Source organism: Podarcis melisellensis (genome assembly GCF_964234715.1).
Source record: "Podarcis melisellensis genome assembly, chromosome: 9".
Lineage (NCBI taxonomy): Eukaryota > Metazoa > Chordata > Lepidosauria > Squamata > Lacertidae > Podarcis > Podarcis melisellensis.
The window spans coordinates 42,147,702-42,165,296 of NC_138541.1; the positions used below are offsets into that span (position 1 = coordinate 42,147,702).

The following is a 17,595-nucleotide window of genomic DNA, read 5'->3' on the forward strand; positions in this document are numbered from 1 at the left end:
TTTTGCATGCTGAGAAAATTGTTAGCCTGATGTTACCGTATATATTCAAGTATAAGCCGACCCAAATATAAGCCGAGGCACCTAATTTTAGCACAAAAAAAACTGGGGAAATTTTTTGATTCGAGTATAAGCCGGTTCATCACACCACAAACCTGGTGGTGGCGGCAGCAGTGGAGGAAGAACAGGCAGCCCAAAAGGGCTGCTTTTGGGCTGCTTGTCCCTCCGCCACCCACCTCACTGGAGTATAAGCCATGGGGGGGGGGGGCTTTTTCAGCATAAAAAATGTGCTGAAAAAGTCAGCTTATACTCGAGTATATACGGTATTTCTTTTCCATGAGGCTTAACCAAATTGTGGCATATTTGTGGCTGCATTTTTGGGAACCATTTTCTGTGAATACATTGATTTGCAAACATATAAAAACTGGGTTGAGACCAAACTAGCTACCTAGTGTAGTATTCTCTTTCCTACAGCAGCCAGCCAGAAGACATGGGAAGGGTAAGGAGACAATGCTATTGTCAACTACCCAGCTTTTGAAATAATAATAAAAATGTTGAAAACACAGCTTTACTGATATAAGCAATCTTAGTCATCCAAAGTATGACTCACTTGTGTCTGACATACAAGGATTTGGAATACGTATTGTGGCAACAGACTGCTGTCTAAGAAAACCATCTGCAGAAAATATTGTAATCTGGCAGTGATAGGGTAGCTGCAATAAAAACTATGGAGGAGGCAGCATATAATAGAGTTAGCAGCATCCTAAGCATTTCATCTAACCTCATTAACTTACATCTCCAGTATAAGAGCCACAAAAGGAGAAGTGTAGGAATACTGAATGAGAACCAGAAAAGCGTGTTCTCACCAGCAGAGAGCACGTGTTGCGGTTGGGGAACAGACCACCATCATGACTAGGCAAATTTGGTGGGAACCCAAGCCTGTAAAGGGTTAAATGGGTTGCTGGGGATTTTTGAGTGTTGCCAATTCGGAGGAGGGGTCAGAGTCTATAAGTAGAGGAGATAGACGAAAGGACATCCTCTTGGCCGTTTTGCATCGGATCACCCGCCCCCCTCCCTTTTATAGGATGGTTCTTGGGTTCAATTGACCTTGCTATGCCTGTCATGGGGTCGTTCGCCTTTGAGCGGGGGCCTGGTAGGAATTTTGCCATTTGGCTGATTGGCTGTTGCCATTTGGTTTTTGCCTACTGCGTAGCAAATCGTCACAACTTGTAAGGTTGGCGGTTAGGCATTGGTTAAATTGGTGCTTGGAGGGGTAAGGTGCCTATCCCTCCAAATGATGCGAAAGGGAATTCCGTTAAAGGAATCCAGGGGCTTGCCATTCTTTCGTCCTTGTCCGTGGTGCCGGGCTTGGGCCGTACAAGCCCCACCGGAACATGAGGGTGAGCGGTGTTGGACTGGTTCCCAGCCTCATTTCTCCCCAATACTTGTTTCCCACGCTGGCTTCCGGTGGTGTCCGGAAGGGACCAGCTCTGTCCTTGGGGGCAAGGACAGATAGTCATAACCAATGCCTAAGCAACCACTCACATTTGCTGTATTTGAATAAAGTTGTGGCCAAAATTATGCCAAAAACCTTAAACAAAAATTAACGTGTGATGTGTGAATTTTTGGGGGGTGGTACTGTGGAACTCAACACGCAACAACAAAATAGCCCAACCATTAATTTGTGTTTCTTGGTCATAACTTCCAAGACTCTGGATTACAGGAAACAGGGTGCACCATACTATCCCAAGAAGTCCATCCTGTTTCTTCTGGGCCTTTCTGTTCATCCTCTGAAGTTCAGAACTCAGGAACAAAGAAAGTCAAGTGGTGCAGGAACACAAAGGCCTACCCTATATCAGTGGAAGCGTATCTGGTGTATAGCTAGAAAGCCCCTGACTCAATCTCCAGCATCTCTGTGCAGGGCTGCGAAGGCCCCCTGTCTGGAACCCTGAAGAAACACTGCCCATCAGTGAGGAACATACTGAGGCAGATGGGCCAATGATCCAATTCAATATATTGCACCTGTCTATATTTTCCAACGCTCCTTTATTTGTCACATTTAAAGCCTTCAAAAATGTTTGAAGGAATTAAAATCAGAATAGCTTCTGATTGAATATTGCTCCTATGTCTATTAGCACTTCAGACAAAGAGAGCTATTTCAAAGACAGAATAATTAATTCTATTTAAATTTCGGGCTAACACACCAGTAGGTTGATTGTTCATTCTTGCACATGTGAAGGCAGGTACCGTGTGATGTTCATAACACCTGCTAGAAAGATTAAAGCAGCCAAAGACTGGGAATGAATATTTTACAATTATTTCATTTAACATTGCTTTGAAACATTGTATAATATTATAATTAGAACCTTTAATTTATTCCAATTATCTTACTTTTCCTAATTTTATGAACTGTGGAGCTAAAATAATCAGCCCTTCTGCTCCACAGACTTCTAAATATCTCTCTTTTGATATTCTCTCTCTCATTCCTCACAGAAATTTAATGCCTGTCTAGAGACACCTGTGGGGACAATTAAGGGCCCTATTGTTGCTACTTTTGACAAAGCTTTGCCGAATTAAACGTATTATTGCCACCAAGATAAAATGCAGGTTGAAGTTAAGCGATGCTTCAATATTGAGAGAAAGTTTGGGAAACTCTATGCTGATTTTTCATTTTATTTGTTGTCTTTAATTTCATCTACTTCCTCGCTCACTAGTGTTGGATTTAAAAGGAGTGTGCACCAGCAGAGGACTGATAGCTGAATCTGTCACTTCAGGGAGCAGCCCAATCTGTCGGGAGTCACTCTGTGGTCTGGTCAACTCAATATGTATTTGCATGAGTGGTTGGTTGGATGGAAGCAAGTACTCAATTTAAGAGGCAGTCTGATATAGGGAAAACTTGACCAGGTCACAAACTCTAAATTCCATTACTACTACTACTACTCAGACTTCACCAATGCATCCCAGGGCGGGCTATAATAATTCAAAATTAGAAACAGTTAAAATAGATTACCATCATCACAGGGGTAAGATGGGGCCTGAAAACACATGTCCGAGTTGTCAAGGCCAGGCTAAGGAGCATAAATCCTGTTAAAACAGATTCCTTCTCCATCCCTAGGTTGCAAACTCATGTTTGCTTCCTAATGTCCCTTCTGTGCTGGCACTGCTGTTGAGCATTTTCACCAAAGACAGCTAACTTTAAATTCTATGTATCTTCTCAGAAATAGGTCCCATCAAGTTCAATAAGATTACAGCTTTTAAACCCTTTTCTGACACAATACTTAGATTTTTTTCAATTTTTATTTAAACCAGCCCTCCAGGTTCTTAAACCAAGGCACAATTAATTAGTGAACGTTGAACTCCTTAGTGGACAAATTAAAATATCTTTCTCTAGAGGTGGAGGGGGAAGGGAGAAACAGATCTGTACAGGCTTATAATTTAATTTCTGGTTTATTTTAATATGCTGTCAAAGGCTAGTTAAAAAATTGCTCTAAAACCAAAATTCTTTATAATGTTCAAGTAAGTTCATTGGGAATGAATATTTTTGTGTAAAGGTGATGTTGAGGTCAAAAGCTGACATGCTTGACAGGAATGAAAATTGAGCTCATGTATTTGAACTAACTTTCAGAAGAATCATTGGAAGGAATAAACATAAGGACTACAACTCTCTAGGTGAGGCAAAGAAGGAGGTATGATCATTGAGGTTTTTTCAGTTGCATTGCATAGCCCATGAGTGATGGACTGAAGTACTTTCACTTCTGTGTGTTCTTAAAAGCAGTAACACCAGAGCACATAGAAGTATCCTCTGGGGTTCAACTAGGTCTGCAGAGAACTAGGGACTTGAAGACAAGTCCTATATTGCTAACTCTCTGCCATGCTCTGTTTTCTTTGGAACCAGGGATTCCTAGTTTGGAGAGAGGGTGCTTACTGCTTTTTCTGGCTAACCCTGTTTCTGACTTTAAGAAAAGTTTTGCTTTCTAAGAAGACCTGTGTTTGGAAGCTTGCCCCTTTTTGTTTTTCAGGGTTAATGTTCCCTTTGATCATTTCCAGTTCCTTCTGCTGTCGACTAGTGTAACATAAATGTATTTGGCATATGTTTATATATATTATTGTAAGTTGTATCGATTCCCATCAAACTCCCCCCCCCTCATGTTGCAGTTTTCATTGTCACTATGTGCCTTATTTTTAGCTGCACCAAAAAAAAAAAAAATTCTTTCAAGTTACACTACAGCACCCAAGTAAAAAATTGCTTAAGAAGACAATTCTGCCCTGGACCACAAGATCTAAGGACAGGATGGGAGTGGGCTGTGGCAGAAAGGTGGAGCTCTTAAGATCAGAGGACTGAGAGGACTGAGATATTTGAATATAGGACTACAGTCGCACCTTGGTTTTCGAAAAGCTTAGTTCTCAAATGTTTTGGCTCCCGAATGCCGCAAACCTGTTTCGGTGACTGTTCCAGCTTGTGAATTATTTTTGGAAGCTGAACTGATGGGGCTTCTGTGGCTTCTGATTGGCTGCAGGAGCTTCCTGCAGCCAATCAGAAGCTGATCTTTGGTTTCCGAACGTTTTGGAAGTTGAACCAACTTCTGGAACAGATTCTGTTCGACTTCCAAGGTACGACTGTACAGGAAAACATATCCTAAAACCTAGGGAAAGAATGAATGTGATATTGGAGGACAACAACAACAACAACATTAAAAAATATCCATTAGATAAGTAAGTACAAACCCTTGGCTCCAGAACTCTTACTAGTTTGTGTGTCACTTACCTTATGTGAGTGATGAGGAGGGTTGTAGATGGAATGAAAAAGTCATCCACTCTGTCAAACTGCTTCCCCACTGGCTGAGTATGAATAGTATGATGAGAAATACTCCCACTGGCCTGGGTTATCACCTGGAGGATGTATTGTGGAGGACAATTACTGATTTGAATCAATCATGTTTGATTAAATTATGTTAAGGGTAAGGCTACCAACAACTTATTCCCAGACTTTACTCAAACAAAGTTACTGTAATGGGTGCAGTCATTGTCATTGTTTTGAAAGTAGATGTTTCTAAATACCTGCCTTATTTGTTCTTTGGCATGTGGTTCATACCCCCAATTAGAAATAAGAATATAGTGGGTTGTATAGCAAGAAACTCCAGGAGTTCAACATATATTCAACTTTTTAGCTTTAGTACAAAGGATATATGAACTTCTTGTGAGAAATCCTAACTCTTCCACTGTTTCTTCCTTCCTTCAGAATTATTCAGATGGTTCTCTCAGGTACTGTAGGTACATTCAAATTTGCACTGAAATTTCACTTTCAGTGATAGTGTAAACTCTGCTCAAAATTTGTATTGCAATGTTTTTGACAGGACAAAAACATGTATACCCTGATAACATGAGAGCGGGCCTGTAATTCAGCAACAATATTATTATCAGGGGTTTCTAATACATTAAAGAAAGCTGCAAAGCAAGATGGATGTGGATCTATCCCTGTGCACAAATGAACTGTATACATTTCTGAAACTGTAGTAGCATGTTTCCAGGCTCCTGTGACCATGGAAATAAGGTGCTGACATTTTATGTTTGCCCAAGTGAATGTGTGCCTGGAGACAGCTTGGACTAGTGGTGCATGTACAGAGAAATATTATATGAGCAAGCCCTACATTTTGATGCAAACAATAAAAATTTAAATACCAGTGCTTAAAACTAAATCCAATAGTTTCTACTGAAGTAAGCAAATAACACATTACAGTCTTATAAATCTGTATAGAAACAAGGATATGCAGAATGGTTGCACAGATTTAGCTGAAGTCAGGAATATTGGTCCTGATATAATGCTAAGGCCAATCCTATTATAACAGTTTACTGCGGTATACAAAATGCAACAAATACACATTTTGTTGGACTGTACCACAATACCCAATTCCTTTTTAACCCAAAGAGTTGAAGAGGGCAAACAGTCATCTGCTGCCCCCCATTCCCCACTTCTCTACCTATTCCTTTGCCACTAACAACTTTGTATAGCACTGTTACCTCAGTCAGAGATGGTGGCTGATATAATTGCAAAGGTGCTGGGCCAGTTCCTCAACCTCAGTGGTTATGGCATTACACAGACCTAGAAATCCCTTCACAGCAACCCAAGGTTTGGGCTGCCAGGTTAGAAATTAATAGAGTTGTATCCAAATTGAAACATGTATTTGACATAAGGAAATCAATCTTCTTGTCCATTTTGCCTTAAAGTTCATATAAATATTTTGAAGTAATTTTCAATAATAGTGCATCTAGTGGAATGCTTAAAGCTCCCTGGAGACTGCAATCAGCTCCCGAGTCATAATCAATAGCAATATATATCAGCCTACATTTGAAAGTATGTCTCCCTGCGAAAACAAGCTGTTTCTTTCAATGCAATCCCATTATCAGTTTGATGGTTCTGATCCCTTTTGAAACAAATGATTCAAAAATAACCAACTTCAGCAAATAACATTCACAGGCAATCCAAATTATGCTCAGGCTCTAATAAAGAAGGGATGTGAAGCATTGCACAGCTCCTGCATTCAGGGGAATACACATTTGTCTGTATTAATGATTCCTGGAGATTTACTGGTTTCATGCAGTCAGGAATCATTATAAACAAAGCAGCTCTGATGAAAAATTACTGTGCATTCTATATATTTTAAAATATGTAACTATTGGTGCTTATAGCAAGCCATTTTTCCTTGAGCAGTGGCTAGACAGACTTCTGTAGGGGATGCTCCAACTATAGGTTTCCTGCATCAAGCAGTGGTAGACAGGAGAGCCTACAAGGCTCCCTTAAATTCTAATTCTACACTGTACACATGTGGTCATCTCTTTAAAATTCTCCTGCTGGTAAGGTACTTCCAGGCATCACAGTAATAGCTTAATGTCACTTTTCCAGAGGTACATTCCACAGCACCAGGGGTGGAGGAAGGGGTGGGTGGTGGGTGCTGTCACCACTGAGGGGGTGACAAAATGCCGGGTGGCACTCACCGCGGGGCCTGCAGCGTGCCTGAGCCATGCATCTCTCCTGGGAGAGAAGCGGTGGCATGGTCTTCCCGCTGCCTCCCTCCCACCAGCTGTAGGGCGGCTGAGTGGGAGGAGGCAGGCAGACTCTGGAGGTGTGCCCCACCCTCGCCCCGCCCCATGGGTGGCTTGCCTGGCCCCTGGGCGCACTGCCCTAGCCCCCCGAGCAGCTTCCTCCACAGCTGCACAGCACCACTTAAGGATTAAAAGTCTGCCAGCCTGTCATTTCACTGGATCTTTCCACCTGATCATCAACTATGAACCTCACCAATGCTCATGTGTTAGGACCAATCAGTACAGAATCCTTAAATATTACAGCAGATCTGCCAGATGAACCCATACAAAATGCTATTTCTATTTATTTCGTTTTGTTTTCACGCCTTCCCCTTCCACTGAAGGGAGCCTGGGATGGTGCACAACAATAAAAAATGCACCTGTTCCAGATCTGAAATACGTAAATGTAAGAAGGGTTGGATTCTGTTCTCCATCCCCAACCTGTTACACATGGCTCCTGTTACACAACTATAAGACACAAAATCTTTGTTGTGATTTAGCTCTAGATACTTTAAAGCCATTTTGATGTGCTTATGTGTGAAACATCACCAGAAATAGTACTGGGGGCTCCTCTTCTGCACGTAACTGTCAAAGTAAGAGAAATGCATTCTGAACAGAAGTTTAAAAAAACAAAATAAAATCTGTGTTTGTTTAGATTTAATTCAAAATGTTGACATTATTCACTGTGGGGCAGTGCCAACTGGGGACATAGTTTATAAGTATTCCACTGCAGGTTTTCTACATTTTGAGCACGTACAAATGAAGGGAATTTCTTAGTAAGTCTTATTGCTGACAAGATAGCTTTAAAAATTCATTGATAGCTGCTGTTGAGCAGCTTCCAAGGAATTACTTTTCTCTGTGTATCATAAGATTCTACAGCGAGTTTGGCTAGAACTAAAACAATGAAATAAAAATACTCACCTGTAGTGTAGGAGAATTCTTATCAAAACTTCCCCAGCTGAGCACCCATACCTGATCATGCGATTTGTCGTAGTGAAGTTTGACTGGAATGGGATCTGTACTTACTGCCTAAAGAATATGAAGAAACAAGGAAAGAACCAGTTTTTCTTTAATGTTATAGTAACGTAAATATTGCACAAGTTTGGAGTGAAAATTAGACCCCAGTGAAGCCTTCAATTGTTGATGTCATTTTAATTAATCTGAAGCTAGAGCACTCCTGCTTAAACAGTGATCTTTGCTCATTATTTGAACAACGTGACATGGATATATGTTCCGTCTCCACCTAATTAAGTTGTATGCAGCAACAAAGCTATTAAAATGCTTGAGACAAAAGTGGCAAGGCAGCAAACTATTTATTTGCCCTTCTTCCTAGATTCTATGCTTCTTGGTTTATCTGTGAACATCTTTTTGCTTTTGTTAAAAGTTGCAAATGAAGAGAAAAATGTGGAATATACCGACCATGGATTCATCAAAGTGATCCATTTCCTTTTTAATAGCAAATTGAAGAATTTCAACTAGCAAAAAGAATTCTGACCAGAGAAGGAAACTGACACAACCGTGATTGTTCTATGTGTATATTATTAGATCATAGCTTTCATGTAATTTTTAACTTGGTAAAACAAGACAAAATTAATATATTTCACTCAAATAATTTTGTGTGTGTGCTTTGAAAAGTAGAAGAAGCACACAGAAAGAGGTAGGGCAAGAAAAAAATCTTCACTGGGTGCTTAGAATTACAGAAACAAACACAGCAGCCACTTGATATAAATGGAGTAAGTGTGTTTAAAGGTAAAGGGACCCTTGACAGTTTAGCCCAGTCGCGGACGACTCTGAGGTTGTGGCGCTCATCTCACTTTATTGGCCGAGGGAGCCGGCGTACAGCTTCCGGGTCATGTGGCCAGCATGACTAAGCACTTCTGGTGAACCAGAGCAGCACACGGAAACGCCGTTTACCTTCCTGCCGGAGCGGTACCTATTTATCTACTTGCCCTTTGATGTGCTTTCGAACTGCTAGGTTGGCAGGAGTGTGTTTACACTCCCCGAAAAGGGCCAAGTATGCAGTTTGGGAATCATCCTGGGCTTGGCATTTTTTACAGAGGCATAGGTATCATCAGTAACCAAGAGTGCTTTTTACCAATTTCAGCTGGTATGCCAACTGTATCTCCAACTATCTGTAGAAGGCACCATTGATGCATGTCTTGGCGTCATCCAAACTACATTATTGCAATGCACTCTATATGGGGCCGCCTTTAAAGATGGCCCAGAAGCTTCAACTGGAGCAGAATGTGGCACCCGTGGCACTTGTAAGAGCCAGGTTTTCTCCACATATTACACAAATTCTACACTAGTTATGCTGGCTGCCTATTCACTTTTGGCCCCGTTAAAAATATAGGTATTGACCTTTAAAGCTAAAGAAAAAGAAAGAAAGAAAAAAGGAACAGGCTATCAGAAAGACCACCAACAGTTATATGTACCTGCCCAAGCTTTAAGACTGGCATCTGAGGCAGGGCCTTCTCTGCGGTAGCCCTGCTGTCTCTGAAATGCTCCTCCTAGGGAAATACATAGGGCACCTTCTCTCCTGACATTTAGCAATACCTGAAAGACACACACACCCCTACCACCTACCCTGCATTCAGGTGACTTTATGCTTCTTAAGAACGGTTGTATCTGTTGCTATCATCTGACTGCTGCTAATAGTTTTTACAGCCATTTAAAATACTGAAATTGTAATAATATAGTATTATACTGATGTGTACCTGCCTTCAGAGGGTATATATCCTAAAAAGCAGGTTAGAACAATCAATTAAATAATAATCCTTGCCACTATTTTTATAGTATCAGGTAACTGTCAGAATCTAGTCCATTGAAAGGACCAGATTCTGAAAGGAGACCATTTAGAGACCATTTTAGTAGTTTCTCTTTGGATGTTGTGCTTGCCCTCCATAACAACAACAACAATAGTATTTTATTTATACACCGCCCTTCCTGGTTCAGAAAACTGGGCTCAGGGCGGCTAACAACAAATTTAAAACACTTAATTGTGACACAACAAAAAACAGCATAAAATACAGTATAAAACCAATAAATTCAAAAATCAATTTAGGGGAAAATCCACCCAATAAACATTAGATGATCACCAGGGCTAGCTGGCTAAATTAGTCCTATTTGGGCCAGCGATTAGCTGTGGGATCCCAGAGTGGTTAATCTTCATAAAATTTCTCTGTTGCTGTCAATGAACTATCAGGGTTGTATTTGTATTTTTGTTTCGTTTTTGTTTTAAAAGGAGCCCCTCTATCTCTTTGTTCTGTTTTGTTTGTTGGTCTTTCTATCGGGAAACTGTGAAGCACAGCTTGTTTATCAGTTTGACAAGAAGAGTACCAGCTGGCTAATTAAGTGGATCTAATTTAAAGTAATGATGTAGATCCTCAAGATAATGTGCTAATGGCTGGCTGAGACCACTGGTGATGCTTAACTATACACCTGACGTGTTGCGAAAAACTCCAGCTTCCTGTAAAGCCAAAGCTGTTTTTCTTCTTGAGCAGACAAACTCCAGGACAATTGTTTACTACTGGGTTACCTTTCTTCTTTTTTTATGCTGCTAGATAACACCTGCAATAGTCTTTCACGCCTGAATCAACTGTTGTGATACTGCAAATTGTGCATGTTTGAAACAACGTTTTATTGTTGGTTCAACCACTGCAAAGAAATCGAAGGGAATCAAACTAGGCGACTTGGGTCAAACCCACTGAAACTGAAAATGCAGGTCTAAATAGTTCCACTTAGAGCACAATTCTTCTATTAATCTGTGTGCTAGGTCTGCTTCTCACTTTATTTCCGAAATGTCCCTTGTATCTGAGATGTTATATTACATGGGATATTAGCTGTGTGGGTGCCATGGTTGTAGAAATGCTTCTATGTAAGATGAAAAATCACTGAAGGTGGTCTTGCTAATTGTACTGGCGTGCTTAAAATTGCCTCTACCCAATGTGTTAAGTAACTTCACACCAAACTACCTCACCCAGCAGGTATAATATGAGATCAGGATGCTGAAAACGTGATGTGGAAATCTGGCAAACTGGACTTATGATTGGAAAAAAGGAGAAACAGAAATTGACAGTCTCGCTCATCCCTAGTGAAACACTCCAAAATCACAATTTGCTTGGCATGACCACCCAGCGCATTTCATGTGTTTCTGCTGGTCCCTTCCCTTAGTTCCTGTTGGGGAGGCTGGATATCATTCAGGTACAGGATTGTATTGCAACAACATGTTTTTCCATGCATGCAATTATAGCTTGACAAGATCACCTCTTGTGGCACCATCTAGAGTTGTTTTCCAAGAAAGGTATGCAATTTTTCTTGAGTAAATAGAGAGCAAAAGATATCCACCTTCTGAATAATGTGCATATTTGACTTCTTGTACCTTCCTATGCTAAGACATCTTAGTGATGTGGAAAGAAAAAATAAATAGTTCCATCAAAGTGGACTGGCTAAGAATCTAAATGCCTCACATATCGGTTATACATATTTAAAGATTTATGTCTAAATGCAAGAGAAAAATAACTCCTGGGGCTTGCAAAAAAAATAATACAGTAGCATATCATTATGGGATAAGAGAGCAGGATTGTTTCTATGATATTACAAGCATTGCTGAGCCAACTCTTTCCCTAAAAACTGCCAAAGTACTTCATATTAGTTATACTTCAGTGCTGAAATCTCTACTGTAAAATGACAGAGATAAATTGATATTTCCTTCATGGCTGGCAACCTTTTGTGGGAACTTTAGACATTATATTTTGTCACCCTGGCTAAAAATCTTACAAGCCTCTTTCCGTTTTCTTACAGGATTTTTATCAAGGGTAAAAAACCTGTAATGTAGTTTAATATTTCAATTTATTAATGGGATTTCCTTCTTGCAGAAATGTGTGAGAATCAGTGTAACAGAAATAGTGCCGGGGTCCTCTTTAAATGAGAATAAACTTTGTTATAATGTTAATATTAGAAAGGTTGTGTCTTGGACTTGGTGGGCAATATTTCTGGACTCACAACAGGGCACACCAGCCTGCCTACTACAGTCCTCTGCACAAGAGTCCATTCTGTTGCAGAGAGACCCCCCAGGAGCAGCTTTTGGGAGGGGGCTAGCAAGAGGCCTAAATGTGTAGTGGGAACTGACTTGCACAAGTAGAAACACTTTCCACGAAGGCTGCATGCATTTCCTGACTCCAAGAATTATGGGCACTGCACTTTGTTGTTGTTGTTGTTAATTTAATTTATATACCACCCTTTATCAAAAGTTCCCAGGGTGGTGTTTAACATTAAAACATATTTTACGGAGAATAATAATAATAATAATAATAATAATAATAATACAAAGCATAATGACAGACAGCAAAATAATAAAATAATCATAATAAGAGCCCCCCTACACACACCTTTAACAGGCCATAGATTATTTCATCGCCAAAGGCCTGGGTAAAGAGGAATGTTTTTGCCTGGTGCCTAAAGACAGGCAATGATGGCACCAGACGAGGCTTTCTGGGGAGAGCATTCCACAGATGGGGAGCCACCACAGAAAAGGCCTGTTCGCTTCTTGCCAATCTCCAAACCTCTCGTGTAGGGAGGACATAGAGAAGGGCCTCAGATGACAAATGCAGGGTCTGGGTCAGTTTGTATGGGGAGAGGCAGTCCTTAAGGTATGAAGGCCCTAAGCCATGTAAGGCTTTATAGATCAATACCAGCTCTTTGAATTGGGCCTGGAAACTAATTTGTGTTGCTGGGAATTGTAACTGTGAGGAGTACACTACAGCACCCATCATTCTTTGGTGGAAAGAATATGCTTCAAGTGTCTTTTGAAAGAACAGTGTCTATGCAGTCTAAGGCAAAGCATATACTGGATACAACATATTATAACGGCCATCCAAAGTAGTTGTGGACTGCATATGGGAAATCCACGTTCCAGCAAGCATGAACATGATGTTTCATTCAGATAGGCCAGGTGTGGAGAACATCAGGCCCAGGGCTGAATGCAGGTGTCTAGGCCTACATGGGACGCCTCCTCAAGCCACACTCCACAACTTCCTCTAGTGCTTTTACATGGCTATATTGTGTCAATGATTGGTGAAAATGGCTCTTGCCTGCCTGGTTGACGACTCTGGGGGGATGTGTATGAGGAGGTATAAAAGCTTGTAGTGGTGTTAAAACTTCGGTATTTTGTATGTCTGAAATTGTGCCTCGGGTTCATAGGTGAAGAGTTGCATCCCTTCTCCCAACCACTTTTTTTTTTGTCTCTCCCAGGCTCCATGGCATGTGGTCCTTGGAAGCTTGCACTCTAAGCAATGTGGCCCTCAGGCTGAAAAAGGAGAAGTATTGTGAGCCATCTTGTTGTGAACTACCTGTGCTTTAGAAATGTCTCTGAAACTAATAAACTGGACCCACCTTGAATACTAGGTGAGCATGGCAACCCACAAATTCTTCTCTTGCTTGGATTTGACAAGACAGAAATGTGACAAACAAAATAATGCCTATTTTTGATTAGCTGGATTACATTCTAAGAAATGCAGGTGAACTATGCAGTCTTCCAACTGCTTCTCCTACTATAGTTCTGTGATTAAAAATGAACACAACCTTTCTTTTGTATTTTATTGAATGCTATGGTGATGGCGTTCTAGAGCTGCTTTAAAATAAATTATAGTTATCTTTATTTTAACCTGTCATATTGATACACGATAAAAAAAGAAACCATGAGGACTGGTGCACAAGCATTAGGTGTATATTAGTGTCTGTTATATTATAAAGAAGTCTAGGGTACTGGGAATATTGGCAAGGATTAAAATTTTAATAGCAGCCGTGCCTGACACTTTCAATCACTTTCAAATTTCATTTCTTCTTATGAAGATGACAGCAGATTTTTTAGCAACTGTATAATGCCTATTCATGAAGTGAAGCACAGCTGCTTGCAGGAAAGTCACATTTATATTTTAGAAAGTGCAAATTTTATGATCTTGAAATGAATTTTAAGACACTTCTTTGTGTTCTGAAACATAGTGCTGACATGATTTTGCTCTCAAGAGTAAGGTGAAAATTCTTGTCTGAATGTCTGCTTTTGGCTAACCCTTTTCACAGATGAGAAGCATCTAAAACTTAAACTGTACATCATAGCCAATGGTTGAACAGGCAATTATATTTGCTATGATATATAAAGCATGCCAACTACTTGTCTATATATGTGTATCAATCACATGTACACATGCACATCCATATAGACATAAAGACACAGGTAAATGTACACCTCATTCATAGTTAAAGTAATGATAATCTCAGGGTCCCAGACAAAACCTTTGGGGGTTTATAAAGTTGCCAATTTTTAACTTCCAAATCTTTATAGTTTTTTTTTAAAGAAATCCTTCCCTTTCACCAAAATATATTTGCACTTTGTTTACATTTCTTTAGTGTAAGACTCTGAGAACTTCTAACAATAAGCACAGAATGGGCAACATACATTCATATATCCAAGTCTGAAACATCCAGACTTCAAAATATAAGCTGCTGTTAGGAGCAATTTCAAGGATGCCAAGTTATTTGTTAGCTTAAATAAACAGCACAGTCCTCAACATTCTACACAGAAGTAAGTTTCATTCTGTCCAAAGGAATGTATTCCCAGGTAAACTGCGTATAAGGGTGAAGCCAGGCAGAGCAATATGAAGCCCTCACTGGGACCAGCATAGTGCAGCGGAGCAGAGTGGAATGATTGATTGGATCAGATTGATTGGATGAGAATCTGCCATGTCTAGCTAACAAGGGTAGAAAGTGTGTGTGTGTGTGTGTGTGTGTGTTTATATGTTTTTGCTGTTTGGGGCCCATTTCAAGGGGATGGATCTACCTAGGATCCAGCAGATCCACAGCCAGCCATGCTCCACCTCTGCAACATCAGTTTTAGAGTTGTAAGCTTCTTCCTGCAGGTAGGAACATTGCTGGCAATAGCATTCAATCCATCTTACTTTCCATGGCTGCAGCAAAGCGCCCTCCCAACAGAGAACAGTGCTTTCGTAAGCCTGTTAACACACACTGCAGAATGTGATATGATCACACTCCTTTGGGTGGACTTACCACCGAACGGTAGGAGTCACAGTGCACATCCCAAGCCACATAGAAGCTTCTTGCAAGGACATGGCCCTAGCCCTGTGGGTGTAAAAGGTCCTAAGCTGAACCCTGGGAATCTCTATTTAAAGCTAGGGAATTTTCCTCTGAAACCCAGACGAGGTGCTGCCAGTCAGAAAAGGCAATACTGAACTAGACAGAGCAATGGTCTGACTTGGTATAAGGCAACTTCTTCCCAACACTACACTGATAGGAATCAGGTTGCAGTTTCTTTTTGTCTTTGCTAATAGCCACAAAGGGAACTGTTCCCTTTGAAAAACTCCAGATATCCATGGCTGGTAGGATATTCTATGGAAACTACTATCACACAGTTGTAGTAGTTTGTGAGATTTGTAGTAGTTTGTGAGATTACATACTTCCTGAATCATGGCCTGTTGAGAGAAAGAATAAGCAACAGGCCTCAATCCAACATTTTGTTCTACCTTATACAGCAAATGAAAGAAAAGAGTATCTTACCTAGGAAGAACACTTACCTGAACAACTTTTTGTGACTGCACATCAACAATCAGCACTCTGTCTAAGGTGGGTTGGGTTACATATATAAACTTGTCTTTTACATTAACAGCAGATGCCCAGACACACTGCTGGACTTCTTCCCCCTCAGCTTTAGGGCAAACTTCATCCTAGAATTAAGGAGAAAGGAAGATGACAATAGTTCTAAAGGGTGCTCATAACAACTCTGCCACATTTCTGCATGACTCAAATGCAAGCTCAAAATATGCCAGAAGAACAGGCAAAGCCTGAACTATTTCAGGAACTAACTGTACTAGCTTCAAATCATGAATTCAGTTTCATCCAAGAACATTCAGCCACCTCCCCCGCCCATCCCAGTTTTGCTTGTCTCTTGAAGTTATTTGTTTAATGTTGGTTAAATTATATGCCTAGCATAATGGATGATGTGCTAGTTGTAAAACCTCTTAAGTCTTCTATGATGCCATTTATGCACAGAGATGCCTTAGCTACAAGATCTAGTCCCCACCAGATCCACTTTTGTGTTCTGTTTTAAAGTAATCAGATGATGTGAAAGATCATCTGATCGTCTGAGACTTCGGAGAGCTGCTCTGAGTCATAATAGACATCAATGAGTTAAACGGAAAAACAGCCTGACATTATATAATTCAGTTTCCTGTGTCCCAGGAATAAACAGAATATTGTACATGGCATGAAATGCACTTTCTAGAATCCTGTCCCTTTAATTTCTAGAATCTGTGACAGAAAATATCATATACCTGTAATATTCTAGGAGCAGCTAATAATAATAATAATAATAATAATAATAATAATAATAATAATAATAATAATAATATTTATACGCCGCCCATCTGGCTGGGTTTCCCCAGCCACTCTGGGCGACTCCCAACAGAATACTACTACTACTAGTAATAAAGTGATAAAAGTACTCACAAAAGCTCACAGTACAGTGGTGCCTCTGGTTATGAACTTAATTCGTTCCGGAGGTCTGTTCTTAACCTGAAACCGTTCTTACCCTGAGGTACCACTTTAGCTAATGGGCCTCTTGATTTCTGTTCTCATCCTGAGGTAGAGTTCTTAACCCTAGGTACTACTTCCGGATTAGCCGAGTCTGTAACCCAAAGTTTTTGTAACCCGAGGTGTTTGTAACCCAAGGTACCACTGTACTAGTGTCCTAGTAGCAGCATTGCTGCTGCTTACCAGGAGGGGGAGCTAGTGGTGAGGCTGGGCCTATGCACAAGCACCAACGGGACTTCTGGAATGGCTCAGTTGGTGCACAGATAGCTGCTTCTGATTATTGTGACTGTGGCCCACTGTGTGAGCCAGTCTTTTGATGCAGTGTAAAACAGTGTCCTTAATTCCCATTCCCTGGAACAGAGCCAGGTAGATACCTGGGCCTTGTCACTGCAGATTTGCAGTTGCTATACAGAGAAGAGAAATGACCAAAACTTAGCCATTATCACTCATGAAAGTGCTTCTGGTCTATTCCGGATGCGCTAAAGGATTCGTATGAACACAGGGTTTTTAATCTGGCAGCTGATATGTGGACTGTAATGCCTTCTGAAAATCCACAAGTGTTATGGCGTCGCAACAACACAAAAGGCAAATGGCCAGCGACTATGTGTGACTAGAAGGCATGTAGATCTTCCAGAGTGCTATTTATCAGTGGATATGAAGTAAATCCACCAGTGCTACAAAATTAACTGTGTGCCAAACATTCTAACACTTCAAAGAATGCTTGAAGAATATTCATACTCCAGTTCTGAAAATTGCTTGGGCCAGAAATGTGTCACATATGCCAAGATTTCTCTTCATCTTTTCTTCATCTTATTACTCAGGACAGCTCATCAAAACAAGATTTTAGCATATATCTGATGCTTATTCCTGACCTAATATCTTCTATTTGACACATCATAGCAGGCTGCTGTAGCA

At 40.5% G+C, this 17,595-nt stretch overlaps 1 protein-coding gene across 4 annotated transcripts in view; it reads right to left on the reverse strand.

The window, feature by feature from the left end:
* FSTL5 (follistatin like 5) overlaps window positions 1-17,595 on the reverse strand; it is a 323,965-nt gene that overhangs the window by 14,354 nt on the left and 292,016 nt on the right. For all 4 annotated transcript variants that reach the window (XM_081926023.1, XM_081926021.1, XM_081926022.1 and 1 more), the window contains 3 exons: window positions 15,666-15,815; window positions 7,999-8,106; window positions 4,763-4,887 (listed from right to left, as the gene is read on the reverse strand). In XM_081926023.1, the coding sequence (XP_081782149.1) occupies window positions 4,763-4,887; window positions 7,999-8,106; window positions 15,666-15,815 (383 nt within the window). The remainder of the gene's footprint in view (window positions 1-4,762; window positions 4,888-7,998; window positions 8,107-15,665; window positions 15,816-17,595) is intronic.